Source organism: Myotis daubentonii, chromosome 2 (assembly GCF_963259705.1).
Source record: "Myotis daubentonii chromosome 2, mMyoDau2.1, whole genome shotgun sequence".
Lineage (NCBI taxonomy): Eukaryota > Metazoa > Chordata > Mammalia > Chiroptera > Vespertilionidae > Myotis > Myotis daubentonii.
The window spans coordinates 4,014,456-4,034,421 of record NC_081841.1 but is presented as its reverse complement, the minus strand read 5'-3'; the positions used below and the strand labels follow the sequence as shown (position 1 = coordinate 4,034,421).

General features: G+C 50.7%; 1 protein-coding gene and 1 non-coding gene across 4 annotated transcripts; both read right to left on the bottom strand.

Moving 5' to 3' along the window:
• Positions 1 to 344: 344 nt before the first annotated feature.
• On the bottom strand, positions 345 to 19,731 carry POLDIP3 (DNA polymerase delta interacting protein 3). Of its 3 annotated transcripts, none has more exons than XM_059680797.1 (10): positions 19,573 to 19,731; positions 10,957 to 11,347; positions 10,173 to 10,259; positions 8,911 to 9,006; positions 7,686 to 7,865; positions 7,074 to 7,151; positions 6,461 to 6,590; positions 3,782 to 3,848; positions 1,004 to 2,604; positions 345 to 965 (listed from the first exon to the last, which is right to left on the bottom strand). In XM_059680797.1, exons 1-9 carry the CDS (start codon positions 19,629 to 19,631, stop codon positions 2,427 to 2,429), a joined length of 1,266 nt encoding a protein of 421 aa, XP_059536780.1. In that variant the 5' UTR covers positions 19,632 to 19,731; the 3' UTR covers positions 345 to 965; positions 1,004 to 2,426. The 3 variants fall into 3 exon arrangements, with proteins under 3 accessions (XP_059536780.1, XP_059536781.1, XP_059536782.1); XM_059680798.1 differs by having other exon boundaries at positions 345 to 952; XM_059680799.1 differs by lacking the exon at positions 7,686 to 7,865.
• On the bottom strand, positions 15,456 to 15,560 carry LOC132228880 (U6 spliceosomal RNA). The gene has a single exon (XR_009451490.1). It is a non-coding gene; the product is annotated as a U6 spliceosomal RNA (small nuclear RNA).
• Positions 19,732 to 19,966: the final 235 nt, after the last annotated feature.

Here is a 19,966-nt window from a genome sequence, read left to right as displayed (position 1 = left end):
TCTCTCTTCATCAAATCAATAAAAATAAAGGGTGTCCTCGGGTGAGGATTAACCACCACAAAGGAATGGTAAAGTCAGTAAAATGTAGTGTATTCATTCCATCAGTCAGGCTGACGATGCTTCATACCCAGTGAGGCACTTCAGGTCCAGGAGGTAGTTACTGTGCCAGGTGCTCCCACAGACACCCTGCTCACATCCTCTCAGCCGTGGAGAATCAGGTTCGGTGAGTGCTGTGAGGAACTCTGACCCAAGGCCGGAGTTGGGAGTAGGAAAGCCAAGGCAAATGCCTGCCTCTGGTTATTAAGGCCACTTAGTAAAGCTCTTAAGAAATGACAGCTCAGAGGTAGGAATAACAAACATTTATTCAGAAATGTATAAGTAACAGAGTCTCTTCCATCCCTTAATGCCTCTTCCTCTTCTTTTGAACAAAAGAGACACAGATGGGGAACGTAGGGGAGCGGGAAGTTAAGAGGGACACGAGGATTGGCCCACCACCTTCTCTTCGATGCCATCCTGTAGACTAGGGGAGACAAACGGGCTTCACCCCACAATGTACCACATGGCTGTCCAGGACCGGGTCCAGGTGACCAGGTGGCTGCAGCTACCTCAACAACACTCTGCTACCAGAGCGGCCTGGCCTGGGACTGGAAGTGGGGAGGGCAACACCATGCAGGCAGGATGTTTACCACCTCTGCTCAGGGCAGAGTCTGAGCGTGGCCGCCTGTGCTCAGGGCCCCAGAACGAGGCCCTACGCCTTGGATGCTCTCTTGGGCCAGGAGTTTTGGGAAGTGTAGGATGAATGTCTTTCAGCTGCTGAGAACTACATTTGCACCCATTTAAAGGGGGAAAAGGGAACAAGAACTGCATTCTTTACGGAACCATAAAGGGAGCACCACCAAGCACATTCCTTGGACTTGCTGGGCCTGCGCAACCTCGGAGCTGGAGGACGGAGCTGGAGGACGGAGCTGGAGGACGGAGCTGGAGGACGGAGCTGGGTTCAAACCCCAGGCCCCCTGCTTGACAGATTTAACTCTGAGGAAACGTGTTTAAAGGTTTGTCTTCACTGTGCTGGCCCCAAGCAGGTCACGAGAGGCTTAGTGTCTCAGCCCCTTTCCTTTCTTGGCCTGTGCCTTTCACAGCACTTGCTACTGATCCTGTGGGGCTCCCAGAATCCTGCTCCCCAACTCTCTCCAGCTCTACCACCTGGACTCCCTTTACAGCCCCAGCCAGCTGGCGGGGCACTGATGGTGACTCTGGAGCCATGCTGACTGGGCATTCAGGGGCTGCCCTGAGTGCTAAAGTTTTGCCCCAACTCCCTGGAACCATTCTGAGAGAGGAACCTAGTGTTTGCCTGGACGGGCTGCTTTGCTCTCTCTACTCCCTTCTTACCACCACTCCCCTCCCCCATTGCCAAGGCAGGAAAAGATCCCTCTGCTCATGGACCGATGGGCCACTTACAAAGGTGGAAGCTGCATATGTGCTCCCAAGAATCCTGACTATTATCCTGTAGACATCTGAGGCCAGAAAAAAAGAGCCAGGAGCAAGCCAATATCTCCCCTTTTAATAATCCTCCAAACCCACAGTGTCCCAGAACTAGGGGAGAGCTGGCATTAACACCAGGACCAGGGTGTGATGAGCTCTGGGCTAGTGAAAACTTGAGGGACCAGCAAGCCCTCCCAGCAGTAATAACCGGAGGCCAAGGGAACTGGGGGGGAGCACTGGGCCTAACCCACGGGAAAGGGACCTGTGACCTCAGGATTAGCTCTGAGCTGCCCGAAACAGCACGGGCCCTGCAGGCAAGAGCTGGGGTGCACACTTCCTGGCAGAGCAGCAGCCTCACCCTGCCCTTGCCAACAGGGCCCTCCAGAACACACTGGTGTGGAGACAATTGTGGGAAGAGGACAAGAGCCTGTGGCCTGATGCCCACCCAGGCCCCTCCACTGACCAGGCCGGAGAGTGGCACAGCTCTGGAGCTGACTCGGCTCCCATTAGGATGGTGAAACTTCCCTTCTCCACTTTGTTCAAAAACTTCAAAAAATAAAACGGGAGGAAGCCCCTCACCCCTGGAAAAAACAGGATCCTCCAAACAGCCCCACTCTGTATCCCATGGAGCCACAAGAAAGCACACAGAGAATTCAGGACGCCATTTCCGAGAAAGAACTTGGTTTGGAGCTCAGTTTAAGGGGAGAGACAATCTGAACAACACAAACCTACCTTGGAGAGAAGGTGGAGGGAGAAGAAACACTACAGGAAATGTTAACGTACAGAGCACAGGGTAGAACACATCACAGGAAGGCGGGTCTGTCCAGTGAGGAGCTCTTACCCCCGCCTGGGGCCTCCAGTCCAACGGCCCATTGGTCACAAGCTTTGCTTCGGGAAACAGAGCCTCCCTCCTCTGCCCCCTTCTGGCTGCCTTGCTCCCCCGCTCAAAGTTTGATTTTGAATTCTGTGGGCTGTGTGGCCACAGAGACGCCCGAGGACTTGAAGAGCGCCTTCAGGATGGTGTCGGGGTCCACCTCAGCTGGAGGGTTGGACGAGGCGGCAGAGTTCGCCCTGCGAGGCAGCTCACTCTCCTTTCTCACCGAGGGGCTGTCACTCAGCCGTCTGTGAGCAGAGAAGAGTCAAGATCCTTGTCAATTTCCCTCAGACGCAGAGGGGCCACCGTTTATTGATCTGTTACAAGCTAGGCCCCCAATGTAGTGCTCTCTGTAGCCTGCATCTCACTTCCTCTGCAGCAAACCTCCCCCCTTCTTGCTTGCGGATGAGGTGCAGCCTGCTGTCAGGTGGGGTGTTAAGTTTAGAGAACAATGCACATCCCTCAGGGATGGTCACACACATCGGCATGTTACATATTCTGAGAAGTCTTGAAGAAATAAATTTAACTCTGCTTAGTCCAATGGTTCTCAAACTTATTAGAACATAGGACCCACACTTTTCAGAATACAACTTCGTCCTGGAATACACTTTAAGAAACTAGTCCAAATCACACAATTCAATATCCAGGGTTCACATTCTGGTCTTTTTGAATTTTGAAGTCTACTTCAGGCCTGCCCCACACTACCCCACCTGCCTTGGCAAGGCTAACATCCTCCCCAGGTCTCTGCCTCCTTGTCTATAAGAGGACAGCCTACACGTTAGGCACTGCAGTCCCGCACCCGGCACGTACACCCAGACGTGTGACACAGAACAAGGGCAGCAGCCAGCACCGTCTCCATCAGAGGCAATCACAGGAGGTGGAGTTCCCTGTCCCCTTGGACAATGCACCCAGTTTTGCAAAGAGGGACACATCTGGCCTGCTCTCCACTTTCTCCTCAAGTGTGTCTAGACCAGGGGTGGGCAAGCTTTATGACTCGAGGGCCACAATGGGTTCTTAAACTGGACCGGAGGGCCGGAACAAAAGCATGGATGGAGTGTTTGTGTGAACTAATATAAATTCAAAGTAAACATCACTACATAAAAGGGTATGGTCTTTTTTTTTTTTTAGTTTTATTCATTTCAAACGGGCCGGATCCGGCCCGCGGGCCGTAGTTTGCCCACGGCTGGTCTAGATTATAGGCTGGGAGCAGGTTGTAATGCTAGCCCGTGAAGCCAATCCCCTGTGGAAAAGACGAGACAAGCCCCTTTGCACAAAGTTGAGCACCCCGACCGCCGGCCTGCCAGAGAGCACAGGAGGTGGGATGGAGCTGTGTGCAGGCCAGGTACCGTCAGGATAGAGGTGACCAGGCAGAGTCAGCGAGGAGAGAGCCCCACCCGCCCCAGCACGGCTGCCTTTGGGACTTACAGCAGGATGGGCTGGTCGGAGGTGATGACGTTCCCATTCATGTGAAGGTTGCACTTCATTGGTTGCCCTGAAAAACCAAGAGAAAAGGCTCTGCTACGAGACCACAGCTCTCCACACAAAAGGACAAGGCCGCCACCTGCATCACGGGGGTCAAACACCCACCGCTGGCAGCTCTAGCTTCACACTGGGGGTGGAGCTGCTGGATTCTGAAGCAAAACCCAGGGACTAAGAAAATCCCAGTGTGTGAGGTCCATGAAACCTCGGCAATGACAGCACCGAGAAGCAAACTGGCAACAGACCTTGCCTCACAGCAGAGAAGAGCGTGGAAGTCAGGGAGAGCCAGGGCTCAGTGTGGAGACACCCAACCTGGCTTGTGGAGCAATTAGTAAGGGAAAATGTTAGGCTATGAAATTAAGTACAAAGAGGATTCAAAAGTATATGTACAGACTTCCACTTTGTCTATGAAAGATTAACTGTACTGAGCACTACACTCCCAGTGTACATAAAATGTGACAGGGAAAATAACAAAAAAGCGTAAGATAAAGAAAAAAAATTTCTTAATGTAAACATTAAAAAAACAGCACAAAATGAGGAAATGAAGCCATATAGAAGTGGCGTTTCTATCTCTCGGTGGAATGAAGTTAGTATTAATCTGAAATAGATTTGATATATTCTATCTATTGGAGATTAGATTCAAAGATACAAAAAAGGTTGAAAGTAAAAGGAGATATATGTCACCCAAACAGCAACCCTAAGAAACCTGGAGTGGCGCCAAACTGGTTTGGCTCAGTGGATAGAGCGTCGGCCTGCGGACTGAAGGGTCCCGGGTTCAATTCTGGTCAAGGGTGTGTACCTCGGTTGCAGGCACATCCCCAGTGGGAGGTGTGCAGGAGGCAGCTGATCAATGTGTCTCTCTCATCGATGTTTCTAACTCTCTATCCCTCTCCCTTCCTCTCTGTAAAAAATCAATAAAATAAAAAAAATAAAATAAAAAAGAAACCTGGAGTGGCTATATGAGTATCAGCTAAAATAGACGTTAAGACGAAAAATGTTACTAGAGATAAAGAGGGATGTTTTATAACTGATAAAGGGGTCACTCCACTAGAAAGAAAACAATTAGAACAATTATAAACATTTATGAAACTAACAAAAGGCTCAAACTCATGGAGCAAAAGCTGACAGAAGGGAAAGGAGAAGTAAACAAACAACAGCTGAAGGTTTCAGTTCTGCACGTTCAGTAATGGACAGAACCAGGCAGATGAACAGAGAAACAGACATCTCCCCAATAGCAGCTAAACACATACTGTCCCACGTACCCAGGAGAAAGTTTGGAAAAATCACAAATACATGGAAATTAAACAAAACAACCCTATATAACCAATGGGTCCAAGAAGAAAAACATAGGTAACTTAGAAAATACTTTGAGATGAATGAAAAGACACAACATACCAATACTTATGAAATGTGGCTAATGCAGTGCTGAGAGATAAATATATCACTCTAAATGCATATGTTAAAAAAGGAGTGAAAAGACAAACTACATATTGGGAGGAAATATTAACAAACCATTTATCTAAGAGACCTTTATCAAGATTATATATAAAGAGCCCTGGCTGGTTTGGCTCGTGGACAGAGCAGAGCGTCAGCCGGTGGACCGAAGGGTCCTGGGTTCAATTCCGGTCAAGGGCACATGCCTTGGTTGCAGGCTCCAGGGCGAGTGCAGGAGGCAACCAATCAATGTTTCTTTCACATCGATGTTTCTCTCTGTCTTTCCCTCTCTCTCCCACTTTCTCTAAAAATCAATGGAAAATACCCTCAGGTGAGGATAAAATATATATATATATATATATATATATATATATATATATATATATATATATATATATATATATATATATATATATTGAGAAAACAGATAAGTAATAAAAAAAAAAGAATATATAAAGAACTCTTACAACTCAATGATAAACGACAATTCAAAAAGTGAGCAAAGATTCTGAATAGACATTTCTCTAAGGAAGATACACAAATGGCCAAAAAACACATGAAAAGATGCTCAACATCATTAGTTATTAGGGAAATGCAAACCAAACTCCCAGCGACTGTGTTTTCTTAGTTTCTGCCCCTCCGCTGCAAGCACAGGGCCTTGCTCCACAGTAGGGACGCAACACACACACCGGAAGAGCAAATGGGTGGACAGGAGGACCGTGCAGACAGCGTTCCTCTCCCTAGGCTGCCCCGAGATGAATGGGGAATCTGCATTCAGTGAAATCAGTGGTTTACTCACTAGAAGCAGAGCTCACCGGGTGCCAACAGTCAGACGAGGCTCCAGGCCATTCAGGAGCCTGTGTCCTAGCACCGAGCAGACCCACAGCTGGCTGGGGAGGCTATGGCTCACAAGCACTGCCGAGACTCCCTAAGAGGACCACCCGTGGAGCAGGTGTTCCCTGCTAGCTAGCTTAGGTGCTAGGCCAGGTGACACCCAGGGCTGTGGGACAGGAGCTGGCAGCTCAGCACCACCCAGAGACTCACCTCCCTGCCTGCTCCTGGTGCACAGAAGGCCCCAGTGGGGACTGCACAGGATGCCCCCACCCACTGCAGGGGAAGGATGCGCTGAAGGCTGCCACCCGGCAGTAGCAGTGAGGAGTGGGAGGGAAGTAGCTGCTTTCTCCGACTCACCGTCCAGACACCGGTTGTTGTATTTCTTGTATGCGGTGATGGCATCATCCTTCTTCACAAAAACCACCTCTGCTACCCCCGGATGGACCAGCCGAGCCCGCTTCAGGGCTCCACACACACAGAAAAGCTCCTGCCAAGCAGAGGGGCTGGGGTTAGGGGAGGAGTTCAGGCCATCATCCTGCCTGCCATCCAACACATTGCGAGGGCTCTGGGTTGACTGGTGGCCGCGCTACGGCTGAATATGCCCAAGATTTCAGGGAAGCTCCATTCTAGGGGGTGTTCTGGGGACATCCACAGGCCTCAGCAGGGACCAGGGGAGGGGACAAGCTGTGCAGGCAATGAGAAATGGGCCTGAGCTTACATTCAACAAGTCACACCCAAAGTCCTCCCGCCTCGGTGCCCACCTCCTTCCTCAATAGGGGTAACAGTTATGGAATTTCTCTGAGAACTCTGGCATGAGGATGAATGTGCAGGCTTATCCGATAACAACAGTGGCTAATATGTCGCACAGGAATCTGTTAGGAATAAACTCTGGAGCTCTATGTAGAGTGACCAATTCCACTGACACAGAAGTGGCTGGAGACGGGAAATTCTGGCAGGGCACAATACTCACAACAATGTCCTCCTCGGTGACCCTAGGGTGTAGGTTATTCACAGTCATCTTGGTCCCTTCCAAAGGGCTGAGGACAGGCTGCCACAGACAAGAGTGTTACCAGAAGGCAGAGAACAGCTGTGCTCAACAGCAGAACTCACTCTGGGCAAGTGACCCGGAGGCCCACCTCCTATTAGAGACTCAGCGCCCATCATGCCCCCCACCCCATGCTAAGGAATGGAGCCTCTTGCTTCCAATAAGCAGAGCCTCTCAGGCGTCTGTGCCTCTGCCGGGAATGCCACTCCTACTTCAACACCCACCCCGCTCAGCCTTCCCAGCTGTGCCCCGTGGACTCAGCGGCGCTTTCCTCAGTGCTCCAGCAGCTCTCTGAGCACAGCTGCTATATCACCAGACACAGGCTCTGTTTCCCCCACTCGTCGGCGCGCTCTTTGCGCTCAGGGGCCGCTGGGTCTTGGTTTGCTCGTTTGTAAAATGGGGGTGGCAACGCGTACCTCAGAGAGGCGCTGTGAGGACGCAGCAGGGTACCTACAGCACACTGCCCACCCAGCACAGGCCACTCTCCACTGGGTGGTCACTTCCACTTCCTCTCCTTCGCCTTCACCTTCACCTCACCTCAGCAGGCGGCAGCTCTTTGGGGGAATCCTCCTTGTTCACTAGTGTCCGGGACATGTTGGTCAAGGCTTTCGTTCGAACCGAGGGGGGGAGAGCAGGAGCTGTGTACGCATCATTCTGAACCACTTTGGTGAGAGGGGGGGCCTTGGACATGGAAAGCTTGGAACTGCTCAGCCCGGCCTAAACAAAGAGGCAGACAGAAACCTGAGAGGCTAGCGACTTGGATGCCCAGTTAGGGACCGACAACCCCCAGCCTTGAGCCCCCCACCATTTCCCAATTCCATTAGTGTCCTGAAGCCAAAAGGCTGCCAATGACATCCACAGGGAGGGTGCAGAAGGGGAGAGAAACACACAGCCTGCACACATGCTCACAGAAGCCACTTTCCAGGGTTAGCAGCCCTTGGTGAGAAGCTTACACGCAGCCCTGACCAGGATCCACAGGCTCACTCAAACCGTTTAGACCTCGATTACCTAAATGAGGCATGCGGCCCGCCGGCCGCGAGTTTGACATGCTTTAGACTTTATAAAAATCCAACAATTTGGGGCTGGTCGGAAGGTCAAAAGCTTGGGATTCCCACATAGGCTTCTATCACAATGACTGACCAGCTCCAGGCTGGCTGGGCTTAAGAACCCACTCTCAAGAAGGCCCAGACTCCAGTTGTCTGGCCCCTGTTCTGGCTCCACAGGGGCACCAGAAACAGGCCTGGCCCTAGCAGCTCCCGGAATGTCAGGGAACATGCAGACGTCCCTGATGTTCCCGATGCTGCTTTCTTTCCTGTTCTGCCTGTATCTGACCAGTATCCTAGTTATCAAGCTTTTCTTGTGAGACTGCACTGGTGGGTAAGGTTCAGATTGTTTTGCTAACACACTAACGAAGGGAATCAGATTTAAGAACGGAGGAAAGGGAAGCATGTAGAATGTCCTGCGGCAAATGAAAGAACATGGATTCCTCCTGTGGGTCATCACGTTTCTCATGAAGCGTCTCAAACCTGAATCAATGGGGAGCTGTAGCTCTGCACCTCACAACCTATGGGACCTTGAACAAGTCACTAGACACTCTGGTCTCAGTATTGATAAAATGAGGGGCTGGGCTAGTTCCAGTTCTGAAAATCTTAAGACCCAAATGAAGAAATATATCTAAGTCGAAAGGCCAATTCTCCACCACCTCTACCATTCAACTAATCAGACACACACAGCAGTGTCGGCAAAACATGAAACACCCTACCATGTGGTGGAGAAAGCTGCTGGAGGTTGCCAATTTCATCTGTTTACTAGGAATGGGAGCTGCAATGTCATCATCTTCATCCAGGTCATATAAATTCTGAAAATAAATCAATATAAACTAATGTGGCATACAGGCTGCCAACAGCATTTGGAGCGAGGACAGCAGGGCGAGGGCTGCTGGAGCAATGGAGGTGGAGGGAGAAGCGGGCGTGTGGGAGCCTGAGGAGCTGAGTGAGGCTCAAGTCCTCACAGGTGGCTCCCCGCCCACAAGGGCAGAGGAAGTGCTGCAGTTTCCAGGTACATCCTTTCTACCAGTGGACGATGCCCAGGAAGAGCCCCCAAATGTCTGCGTATATCCTGTGGCTAGGAAAGCCCCGCCCTGGCATTCCGGCCCAAACCCTAGAAAGAACATTACCCACAAAGATGTTCAGAGAATTTCTAACAGTGAAAAGTACAGTAAAATGGTTTAAATCAACTGGAACGTCAACTCAATGGATTATGCCAGGGGTCCTCAAACTTTTTAAACAGGGGGCCAGTTCACTGTCCCTCAGACCGTTGGAGGGCCGGACTATAGTTTAAGAAAAAAACTATGAACAAATTCCTATGCACACTGCACATATCTTATTTTGAAGTAAAAAAACAAAACGGGAACAAATACAATATTTGTATTTGCATGTGGCCCACAGGCCGTAGTTTGAGGACCCCTGGATTATGCAGTTATCCAGTTAACTGACATGCGTCCAAAATGGAAACCATTCTGCTTGCGTCTATAGACGCTTATGGCGAACCAAGGGTTCAAAATGTTGTTTACAATAAATGTGAAAACAGAAAAATGCTTGTTATAAAGTGAAAAAAGAATGATACAAAAATGGATTAAAAATATAACCACAACTACAACTATGCAATAATTAAATAATAATGACATTTAAAAAACAGGAAGGAACCAGGGCAGAATTTCTACAATGGTTGGCTTAGGAGAATAGGAGCGTAGAAACTTCTTCCTAATCTTTCTCTGGTTTGTAAATTTTCTGTATTAAGCACATATTAATTTAAAAAAAATTTTTTTTCAATTTGCTTCTGCCTCTTATGCCTCTCTCCTCAGATTTGAAATTTCTTCTTAAAACTTATAAAGTACAGTCAAATGTAATCTCTCCCAATTCTTCAAATTGTGAACCTGAAAGTAGCATCAGTTAATCCACCCAGCAGATCCCATCAAAACACATTTGTACACACACATCCAGATCACACGCGCACACTCTCTACCTGTCTCCCCTGGTGATTGTTGACGACGTTAATCCTCATTCCAGCAGGATGGGCATGAGGCGGTGTCATGGCCTTCTGCTGTGGGACCTAGAAACACCGCTGGTCACAATCCATCACACAGGGCCCACATATTCCCTACGGTCACTGAACTTGAACTATGAGGGGCACTCAGTTTGGTCTTTGGTAAAAGGCCCTACAGAGTGCCTCAGTCCAAAACAGGAGAGTGACAGGAAGTCTCGCCGTCCCAGAGATCCCCTGGCAAGGCACGCGTGGGGCTCAATGAGCCGGCTCAATGCCTGCTCCCTGCTGCCTCTGTTCCTGTTACCACAGCGTGTGGAGATGAAATGATCTCCCCGTTCCCTTTGCGGTGCTGGCTGTGCAGGTGGCCAGGGCACTGTATGAGCTGTGTAACTCTGGGCATAGTTCACATCTCGGGGACCAAAGCTCTTAGGTAAAGCTGAGGTAATAACCCCGGGGCTGCAGTGAGCAATAGAGTAAGTAGGGAGGTCATATATGGTAGGTGCCTGCCAGGTAGCACATGCTCCATAAATGTTTTGTCCCTTCCCCTCTCTTCCCTCCACCACTAGCTCACCTGGGAAAGTCACCTCATTTCACTGGACCGCCCCTGCTTTTATATAAAACTGGGCAATACCTTGCCTTCCTCATATGGTTACTACACAAACCCAGGAATGTTATGTTCCCCAAACATTCCTGAGCCCTGCTCTCTGCCAGAATCTATAGTTGTTGCTGGCTTCCTGGGATTTATGACAAGAGCCATACCTACCTGGATGGTTTTAGTGAGCTTCAGCGCTGGAGTCACCGTCCCGATGGGGGGGCTCATGAAGGAAGCAGGGGAACTCCGCTTCAAGCTGAGCTTCTCCCGGGCATCAGCTACCTGGTGGGGCCTCTGGGGAGCCATGCTCTGCTGCTTGCGGGAGTTCAACATCTCTCTGGCATCCTGCACTTTCCCTCTGATCCGGAAACGAGCATCTTTCTGCAGAAGCTTTTCTCGGGCATCCTTGACTCCCAGCTTGAGCCGGGCATCCGAGAGGCCGATCTTCTGCCGGGCATCAAACTTCTGCTGGAAGGTGGCTGTGCGTGCTGGCTGGCTGAGGAAGCTCTGCTGGATCCCAAAATAAGATCGGATACCTCCAACTCCTGGTCTGACACTGAGCCTGCAAATAAAAATTGTCATATTAAGCCCAGCCGGCGTGGCTCAGTAGTTGAGCATCAACCTATGAACCAGGAGGTTTCGGCTCCATCCCCGGTCAGGGCACATGCCCGGGTTGCAGGCTTGATCCTGGGGGGGGGCAGCTGATCAGTGATTCTCTCTCATCGTTAATGTTTCTATCTCTCTCTCCCTCTGCCTTCCTCTGTGAAATCAATAAAATAAAAATAATTTTTTAAATAAAAATCTTCATGTTTATGTGAATTCCTCATGTGCATGTATTAAAATTTTATTTTTTCTGTTAATCTGTCTCTGTTACTCTGATTAGCCCAGCTAGAATGTCAAAGGTGGAGGAAAAGTATCATACATATACTAGAGGCCTGATGCACGAAATTCATGCAAGGGGCTCAGCCCTCGCAGCCATGGCAGCTGCCTCGGCCCTCGCAGCCCCAGCTTCGTCTGGAAGGTTGTTCAGCTGTCTAGTCTAATTAGCATATTATGCTTTATTATTATAGAAGATAGATTTTTAGCCCCCACTGGTTTTATTTAATGATTTCAACTCCCTACATCTGTTGATGATGCCCAACACAGAAAAGTAACAGACTATCAGTTCACACCAGGATCAACTACTGACGGCCCATTCATAAAATAAGGAAAAAATATTTTGATAAATACGTAAGGTCCAGACAGATAAAACCGAAGTTAGCAGAAAGCACTCCAGATGAATCCTTCACTCATCAGGCACTGAACCCCTCCGAAGCCAGAGGCCCTGGGCCCAGCAATCAAGTCGCCAAAAGGGCACAGCAAGGAGCAGGTCTCCTGGGGCTCTGACTTGGGGGTGGAGGCATACAGACACCCACATAACCACCAGACTCCTGTTCTAGGAAAGTCCAAAGTCTGCGGGGACACCACAAGCAAGTGGATGCCTGCAGGTGGTGGGCAGGCTTAGAGGCCAGGGTGTCTGGAAAGAGAAGTGAGTCAAGGGCATTCTAGGCAGACTATGGCAATGTCCACTACGGCCCAGCTAGGGGCTTCTTGCTCTTGCAGTGCTGGCAGCAGGAGACAGTAAGCTCCCCACCTCCCATTCCTTCACTTCCCCCCATCACTCCCACAGCTGGACAAAGCTTCCATGAAGGCACCTACCATGCTGCATCACAGTGATCTGTTTACAAGCCTGCATCTCCTGGGAGGGACTAAGAGCTTCGCAGGGGCACACTCTGCAGCTCCTGACCGTGTCATCCCGGCACCAGGGGAATGACAAAGGCTCAAACAGCTTTTTGATCCTGATCCAGGGAAGTGTCAAGGCCCCTATGCGGCTCCTATCAATCATTAACCTTCCAGGCTCACAATGGCTGTTAGTTGCCATCACCTCATCTCCTCTGTAAGAACTAACTCATAGCGCTAGTAGCATGGTTGGGACTGGACACCAAGTCCACCTGACTCCAGAGCCCACAATCTTTCCATTATAACAGGCCCAAGCTTCCCTCCTTCCTACTCAAGCCCCAGGGGAGGTGAGAGAGAAGTGATGGCTGTCCCTGAAAGCGCTTCTCCTAGAGAAGACTGCCTCCACTGACGAGTCCAACACCCTGTTGTGATCCTGGCTACTAATTGCTCCTCCCAGCTCCTACCCATGTAGCCAGGGCACACAGAGTAACCCAGGGCTTGACCCTAAAAGTGGGACCCACAACGATCTTGCCTGCCAGGTAGGGGCATTACAAATGGAACCAGGCTGCAAAAACACTGACAGTGGGAGATGTCACTGATGAGCATGTCCATCAGTGGAGGTCAGACACACCCTAATCCCGACTCGAGCCTGTCCTGAAGATTTCCTATCTTTGTCTGCCTTCTCCACATCCCACCTCCTCCCATCACCAGGGCACCCTCATTAGCAAAGGTTCCTGATATTTATAACTAAAGGAGGGAAGATGCTCTTAGCATGTGATACTCCGTGATTTTACAATACCATGAAATTGGGCAAATCTAGCTGCCATGCCATCAATTACACTTTCAATAAAGAAAACAATGCCCATAAACAGGGGGCAAAAAGATAACCAACTGAAAGTGATTATTTTGAATAACTAAAGGAACAATGAGCTTCTTTACTTTCTTCAGAGTAGCTTCTATTCACTATCACTAAAATCTGAAAACACACCAAGTGCCAATCACCAGGTGAATGGATGTACACTGTGATATATTCATAAAATGAAATATTCTCAGCGGTAAGAAGGAATGAACTATTGATACACCAAGTAACACAGATGAAGCTCAAAAACAATGTGCTGAGTAAAAGAAGCCAGACATTAAGAGTTCATACTGAAAGGCTCCGTCTCTATGAAGTTCTAGAAAAGGCAAGCATCTACAGCAAGCATGTCAAACTCAAAGGCTAACAGGGGCCAAATAAATGAGGCATGCGGCCCGAGGGCTGCAAGTTTGACATGCTTGATCTACAGTAATAGTAATCAGATCAGTGGCTACAGAGAGAACAAGATTCTTGAAAACAAATCTCATATACCTGAACAGAGAATGGAGAAGGGGCAGATTAGTAAGCTGACTTAGGAGGGGCTATGGAGAGTAGCCTCTATAACCTTAATTTATTCATATTTCTCAACAATTTTCCTCTCTGATGATCAGTAATGGCTCTTAAGTGCTCTACTGAGAATTCACAGGAGTCTATGGTTGATAAGCAATGTCTGCCATGGCCACATAGGGGCAACTGCTATCAGGGTGTACGAAAGATTTTATAAAGAAGATGATCTCAACTAACAGTCCTGAGCACTTACTAAAGGTCCATAGACTTTGACACACCTCCTTTAACCCTCACAACTCTGAGAATTAGGCTATTATCCACATTTTATGGAGGAGAAACTGAGAATCCGAAATCACAGAGCTATAATGGTGAAGGCTGGATTTGAGCTTCACTGTATGTAGGTAAAGTCCTAGTAAATTAAGCATGGGTCAAAAATAAAGGCCAGACTTTGAAGAGCTAAGGAAGGGTGAGTAGTACTGTCACCGGCTAAGGAAAATCTCAGGACTTTAGTCATGTTGAGGGAGAAAGCACTCTCGCTAGCGACTGGAGGGTGAGCGTGCACCGAGGATGTCCACATGCTGGGGACCCACACACCATGCTGCCTGTCAGGCCAGAAAGACCACCAGCAACACCAGCCTGGTGCTAGTGTTTTACCCACTGAACAGCGCAGAAGGTATATTTGGGTGAGGGAGGGGATGTAGTTGTGGTGAGTAAGCCACTTTCCTGCAATTCCATGCCTTCAGTTCCCGGGCTACACCAGTTCTTTCCAACTCCTGTCATGAACGGCTTTAGGGGTTCAGTGTTCAGGCTTTTTATAATCACTGCTCCTCTTCCTGCATGAAAAGACAGCTATTCATCCCAGCAGGTAGCAGTAGTGGTTATAAAGCAGGCATTAGTCATCAGGAATTTTTCCAAATAAACATCCCTACTAGAAGCAGGTCCCTAAAACAGAGTCAATTATGTTACCTCCTGCCCCAAGAACTGTTGAGGTTCCCTAACAAAGCCCAACCTCCCTCAGTGGAGCCCCTGGTCTGCCCCAACTTCGGCCTGCAGCCTCACCTCCAAATGCAGGCTATCAGAGGTTCCTGAAACACATCCTGCACTTCGGGCCTCAGGAAATGTTTGCAGAGGGGAGAGGGACATTTAAGTCTCTTAACAGCCCCACCCTGTCACACCCACAACAGTGCACCGCCGCACTGTCAGCCACTCGCCAGGCATTCCCCGGGTCTTGGGAAGAGTACTGTGGATCAAGTGGGGCAAATGCCCCACTGGAGCCTGAATTCTTTCTCCCAGACCCTGACCGGAGCCAGGACACGTGTGATGCCCAAAGAGGGTTTGTATGGGGCTAGGAAGGCCTCACTCTCTTGGCTCTATCTGTGGAGGGCAGAGTGGCAGCTGGCTCTGGACATAAGTCCAGCCCCAAGGATTCAGGCCAATGATGGGGCATGGATTATTATAAAGTGGATTTTAACCCATGGGGATCTCTGGGTTAGAGAACATGTGTGTTGAGGTCATCTTTATAGGGAGAAAACACAGTTTCATTCCATCACCCTGGGTCAATTCTGAATTAGCTACTTGATTATTTTTTAAAAATATGGAACACTTCACAAATTTGTGTGTCATCCTTGTGCAGGGGCCATGCTACTCTTCTCTGCATCATTCCAATTTTAGTATGTGAGTTGCCGAAGCAAGCACTGAATTTAGGTAGAGACATAAAGAAAAATAACACACTACCCTCTTACCTTCCAAGAGAGTCTTGTGCAGAGGTTTCATTTTAAATACTAATTCTTTCCCTCTAAGTTATGTAGTAACTAATTTTCCTGTTTTAGGCATACATTTCCCTCTCCTATTTCAACAGACAAACAAGCACTGAGGACCCAGACCAGGGCCCTGGCCTCAACTGAAAAGCTCTCCAACTCCCACCCTTCCTGGTTCCAAGGACCCTCAGTCAGGGCATGTGGCCCAGGGCTGCTCAGCTCCCACACACTCAAGGCCCAACTTTCCCACTAAGGTGCCTGCCAGCTTCATCTAACACATGGACGCAGTGGACAGACAGCTATCCCGAGGGTTAAACTAATCAAACCAGATGTTGTCTTGACTCACTCAATCGCGATGCTCTCACATCTAAAGGAAGAAATGACCAGCTGGTGCCCAGTGCTGTCCTGAGGAGACTCATCCATGGGTCTTGAGCAACTGAAGTCACTAGAGATGTACTATGTGTGGGGGAAAACAGTGCCTCACCATGGCCTGGATGAAGGAGCACTCAAAACTACCCCCTCCCTTTCTATAATTTCAAATTAATCAAGAAAACCTCCGAAAATTAATTGGAGTCCAGGTAATAATAAGGATAGTGAATTGGGGTTCAGGTAATAATAATAGTGGCCCCTTTCTTGACTTACAAGGTGCAATGAACATGAAACAGAAAGGCTGTTCTTAAGTACAAGTACATTCCATGCCCTGTGGGGAAAGAGGCTATTTACACCTCCACAGGCTGTCTATGTCCATCAAGAGGAAAGACATTTTCTGAGATAACCACAGGTTCTTCCTAAAGTATTAAGATAAAAGTTCCTGGGACATCCATGCAATGTTAAACCAAAGTTCCCAGGAAGGAATCTCCTAATAAACATGTAGAATAGACTATATTAACTGTTCAGAACTTTTACATTTCTTGACACGACTCCCAGATCTAGCTTTTCTCTTTGTTGGCTGGGCAAGTGAAATAAAAATGGACACCGAGCTGGTTTGGCTCAGTCGATAGAGCATCGGCCTGCGGTCTAAAGGGTCCCAGGTTCAATTCCGACCAAGGAAACATGCCCAAGTTGTGGGCTCAATCCCCAGTGGGGGGTGTGCAGGAAGCAGCTGATCTATGATTCTCTCTCATCATTGATGTTCCTCTCTCTCTCTCCCTTCTTTTCTGAAATCAATAAAAATATATTAAATAAGAATCGAGACCAGTCCGTCAGTGCTGTCAGCCGCCCAGGACTGCAGCTGCTTGGGTTGATCTTCATCTTTCACAACAACAGGCCGCAGCAAAGGATGAACGGAGCTCTGGGGAAGGTGCTGTGTTTGAAGAACGTATCTTTTTTAAGAAAGCCTTTCTCCTCTTAAGATTCAAAACTTCAGAACCCCATTTGTTCTGCAGGGGGCATTCTGCGTGTCAGCCGGTTCCACAAAGCCCAAGCCCACCCATGGCACTGAAGATACAAGCGCCCAATTCAAGCACAAGAGCCCAAGAAGACGACGGGACAGTGAAACTGAGAGCCATTAATTTGGGGGCAGATTGCGAACATGGGGTTTTGAACATTCACATGACTGCCTATGACATGGCGCTGGCAGAGTTATGCCCAATATGCTCACAACCTCTGCAACATCTCCCCATTAAAGGGGAGGAGAGGTCTGAAGGCTGTCTGTGCATGAACTATTCTTGGTGTGGTAGGGTGCTCTGCTTTGTTGTTGATAAATGAGATTTTGCGATATAATCTACATGTGGTAAAATTCACCCTTTTTAGATATATACTTTGCCGCAATCAAAATATAAAACTTTTATTAACCCCAACAGTTCCCTGGTGCCCAGGTGTAGTCAATCTCCTCCCCTCTCCCCTTCAAGTCCCTGGCAACTGCCGATTTCCTGTTCCTGTTGAGGCTCTCCAGAACATCACGGAGGAGACGCAGACAATATGTAGCTGTTTGGCCTCTTTCACTTGGCACGATGTGTTTAAGATTTATCCATGTTTTTGGATAAGTGTTTTATATAAGTAAGTGTTTTATTACTAAGCATTGCATTAAATGGTGGATTTTAATTCAATAAATAAAAACGGAGTTTCCAGCAGATTTAACTCAAACACAGCAGGCAGTCGTTCTTCCACACCTGTCTCTCTGCCTGCATTTCCCCCAAGCAACCCTCTCCTACTGGAAACTGCTAACGTCCACGGGGCGCTCAGCCCTCATCGGACACGTCTGAAGAACTTTAGATATTAATCCACCGGTGCTGGCAATAGCCAATGAAGCCAGGACTGCCCACACTTTATCGATAAGGAAATGGTAAGTAACCTGCACAGACCCATGGCAAGTGGGAGAGGCAGGGGGCTGACCTCTGCGGCCCGACTCTGGGCCCCACTGCAGCCCAGCATGTCGCCAGTGGAGGGGCCTGGCTTCCAGCCTTTAGGGCCCTCGGTAATTGCCCCACTTGCTAGCACGTACTACCCGGTGCAAACTTGAAAGCATACGCTCTCATATTCTTACATTCACACCCTCAGGATCTACCAGAACCTCCGTAACCCTGAGGAAGCTGCCCAGCTCAGTCATCTGGCCAGGGAGGCCCGGGACCCTGCGGGGCTGCGTGCACACCCCGCCCCGGGGCTCCCCACGGGTTCACCACCGGCTTCCCTGCCGCCCCGCCCACCGCCCCACGCGAGGCTCTGCACAGCCACAGGCGAACAGCACAGACCGGCACACAGAGCCCCTGCCGCCAGCACCGAGGGGCTCGTTCAGCAACCACCCGGCAAACCTGTGAAACCAGGACGCGTCTACAAGCGGCAGAGGACCCAGCGCCAACGCCACGCCCGTTCCTCGAGGACAAGACCCAGGAGAGGAGCCGAGAGAATTAATACCGAGGGCGGGTCGTGGGCCAGAAGCCGGTGAGGTGCGGGCCGCCGGGGCGGGGGCGGGGGCGGGGGGACTCACTCTATTTATTTTTATTTTTTGGTGGGACTCATTTTAGACAGCAGGGGAAAGAGGCTATTTTCTAGCTTCAGGCACCGGGAGGCATTAAAAAACAAGGGTGCGGAACACCTTCGCGGCCTGGCTGTTTACAAACAGTCCAGCCACGGCAACGTGGGCAGGAAACCCCGGGCCGGGTCCCCGCTCCCGACACAGGGCGGCCCGCGGGCCCTAAGTCCGGGGCGCGGACGGCACGTCGCCTCTGCAGCTCCCCGCCCAGCCCCAGCCCCTCTGGGGACCGGAGCTGCGGCCGCCGGAACGGCCAAGACCCCCTCCCACCCCCCGGGTTTCCTCCGCCGCCGAGGCCCCTCGGGCAGCAACTTCAAGCGCAGCCCTGCTCGCCGCGGCCTCGGATCCGGCGCTCTGCCCCTGCCAGCCTCGAGTCCGCATCTGTAAAATGGGGACAACCCGCCGGCCGGGCCGGGAAAATGCCAACGAGACAGTGTCCTCGGGCGCTCGGGGTCCCCGACACGCCGCACACGCGGGGACGGGGGCGAACAGCGGCGGCGCGGGGAGGGCGGTCGGCGCCGGAGGCGGAGGGCGGTCCCCGCAGAGTCCGGGCAAGTCCCGGCCCCGTCGCAGTCCACTCTCGTCTAACCCGAAGGCCGAGGGGAGGGCGCGGGGAGCGGGGCCCGAACGCCCGTCTTCTCGGGAGGGGGCTGCGCCGGGGAAGCGCTCGGGACCCGGAGGGCAGCTCCGCCCCCTGAGGGCGCCCCTCGGCCGCTCCCACAGGCCGCGTACCCCGGCCCGCGCCGCCAACGGCCACGCCAGCCTCCCCTGGCCCGCGAAGCGACGGTGCCTGCAGCCGGTGGGCGGCCGGACGGCCGGGCCTGTGGCGGCGGCGGCGGCGGCCGGGCCAATGAGCGGCGCGGCTCCGGCAGGGGGCGGGCGCAGGAGGCCCTCCGTCGCCCCGGGCCGCTCCCCCTCCACCCCGAGCCGCGCTAAGCCACGGGCCCTGAACCCCGAAGGGAGGAAAGACCGCTTACCGCCCCTTTGCCGCAGCTCCCCGTTTCCGGATAAGCTCGTCCAGGGAGATGTCCGCCATCTTGCACCACGGAGCGGCCCGGATTCCCTCACTCCTCGAGACCGCCCCTTCAGCCGCTACTGAGGAGCTGTTTCCGGCGTTTCCTTGACGAATTCTCGCGACAGTTCAAAGTAGGCAAGAACCGGAAGGGGCGGAGCGCTCCCCGTGAGCCTTAGCGGCGCTACCGCTTATCTGCATACGAAGTGTGAGGTCATTATCATCTCTATTCTCTCCTCGCGCCGGACAAATAAAACGAAAAGCGACATAAAATATGAACTAGTATTAAGATCAACTTTAAAGGGACGGGGATCTCAGTTCAACGGTCAACTTTTACACTCACCGTAGCACTAATGAGA

Bases quoted from the DNA above. Each gene is read 5' to 3' on its own strand.
- POLDIP3 (XM_059680797.1), bottom strand. From the start codon at position 19,631: ATGGCGGACATCTCCCTGGACGAGCTTATCCGGAAACGGGGAGCTGCG. The intron at 11,348-19,572 runs GTAAGCGGTCTT...TTTTATTTGCAG, and splicing joins GGAGCTGCGGCAAAGGGGCG to GCTCAGTGTCAGACCAGGAG. The intron at 9,007-10,172 runs GTAGAGAGTGTG...ATTTATTTTCAG, and splicing joins ACAATCACCAGGGGAGACAG to AATTTATATGACCTGGATGA.